The sequence below is a fragment of the Octopus bimaculoides genome, chromosome 11, assembly GCF_001194135.2.
Source record: "Octopus bimaculoides isolate UCB-OBI-ISO-001 chromosome 11, ASM119413v2, whole genome shotgun sequence".
Taxonomy (NCBI): Eukaryota; Metazoa; Mollusca; class Cephalopoda; order Octopoda; family Octopodidae; genus Octopus; species Octopus bimaculoides.
Window position 1 is genome coordinate 51,499,327 of NC_068991.1, and position 1,492 is coordinate 51,500,818.

At 33.0% G+C, this 1,492-nt stretch overlaps 1 protein-coding gene across 1 annotated transcript in view; it reads right to left on the bottom strand.

Annotated features, from left to right (window-relative positions):
- Nucleotides 1–213: 213 nt before the first annotated feature.
- The window catches only part of LOC106873912 (elastase), an 11,433-nt gene continuing 10,154 nt past the window's right edge, over nt 214–1,492 (bottom strand). The window contains exon 3 of the mRNA XM_014921445.2: nt 214–1,487. Coding sequence (XP_014776931.1) covers nt 267–1,487 — 1,221 coding nt within the window. The 3' untranslated portion in view covers nt 214–266. The remainder of the gene's footprint in view (nt 1,488–1,492) is intronic.

Sequence of the window (1,492 nt, forward strand, 5' to 3'; positions counted from 1 at the left end):
TTGTTCCACAAAATCCATCAACTGACCGATTTAGTGAATCTTGAAAGAATTTGCAATAATTATTAAAATAAGAATTTGTAAAAGGAGAGTATTTGGAAATAATTAAGATTCAAATTATGCTTATTTTCCATTTGTGTTTTCACAAAAAATTAAAATTATAATTATTTGCAAATGCAAACAATTATTAAGCAATTATTGATTAAATTGTAAATTAAAGAAAATATCATTTATTATTGAAACCAGTATATAAATATCTAGTTATATTTCTAATGCTCATAATACTCATCATAATATTCATTATAATACTCATCACACATCCATGTGTGAACCATATTTTCCATATCTGACTCTCCAATAAAATATGGATCACAGCCATAAGTAACACGTATGCTAACATTCTCTAAATTTTCAGTAGATTCTGGAGATAATTTGACAAAGAAATTATGTCCATCTGGCTTTCCCAAATTCAGTTCTGATGTGCCTTCAGCTAACAATGTAACTGGGTCTGAACCATCCCCCTCTGTTAGCATATTGCTCTTTGATACCTTAATATGAACTTCGCCACACATACTAGTGGCAGTAATTGTAATATTCCCAGCCCAGCTTGGATAAACAAAATCAAAGACTGGGTTTGCTTTCTCTGACACTGTAATACCTGAGACTGTTTTGTTAAATGGCAATCCTCGAATATGTTTCTCTACATTGCATGGTTTAATTCCCACAAGCCCATAGGATTTAATAAAGGGGGTTAGATCTTTCCCAAGATCGTAGGCAACCTTCAACACATCACAAGCCCCAGAAGTGAAATCTGAATGAGGATGCCAATATATTTTATTGGCAATAAGGAAAACTTGGTAAGCTTCCTTGATATCCATTTTTAAATTGTGTACAATGTAGTAAAAAATAAAATTATAAATCCCACTTCCATGATGAGGATCCATTTCTTGATTGAATTTATCTACACGACTTATAGACACTTTGTCTAAGGACGGGTTTGCCAAAGATCTCAATGCTTTATCAACTTTCATGATGTTGAAGCCAATTAACCAATCATTTTTATCTATATAAGCTTCAGTGACTTCTCCTGTTATATCAGAAAAAGCTTCATTGATAGATCCAGACTCATTAAAGTAAAGCAATCCAGAGTGTTGTTCTGTGAAGCCATGCGCAAGTTCATGCCCAACAATATCAGCATCTGTTAAAGGATAAATGCGTGTATGGCCATCACCAAATGTGCAATATTCCCCATCCCAAAATGCATCTTCATAATATTTTCCATAATGAACACGCAATATAGCTTGTTTATTTAGTATTGAAATATTATACCATTCCTGAAACATCTGAGACGCCATACTGCCATAATAGAAAGCATCAAGTGCAGGAGATATAGCTCCATTGGCACTATCATTAAAACCAACGTCACAAACATAAGACATAGGATCTGTATTATTAGAGACTTCATCATAACTGTTTTGCATGTCCATAACCTTTA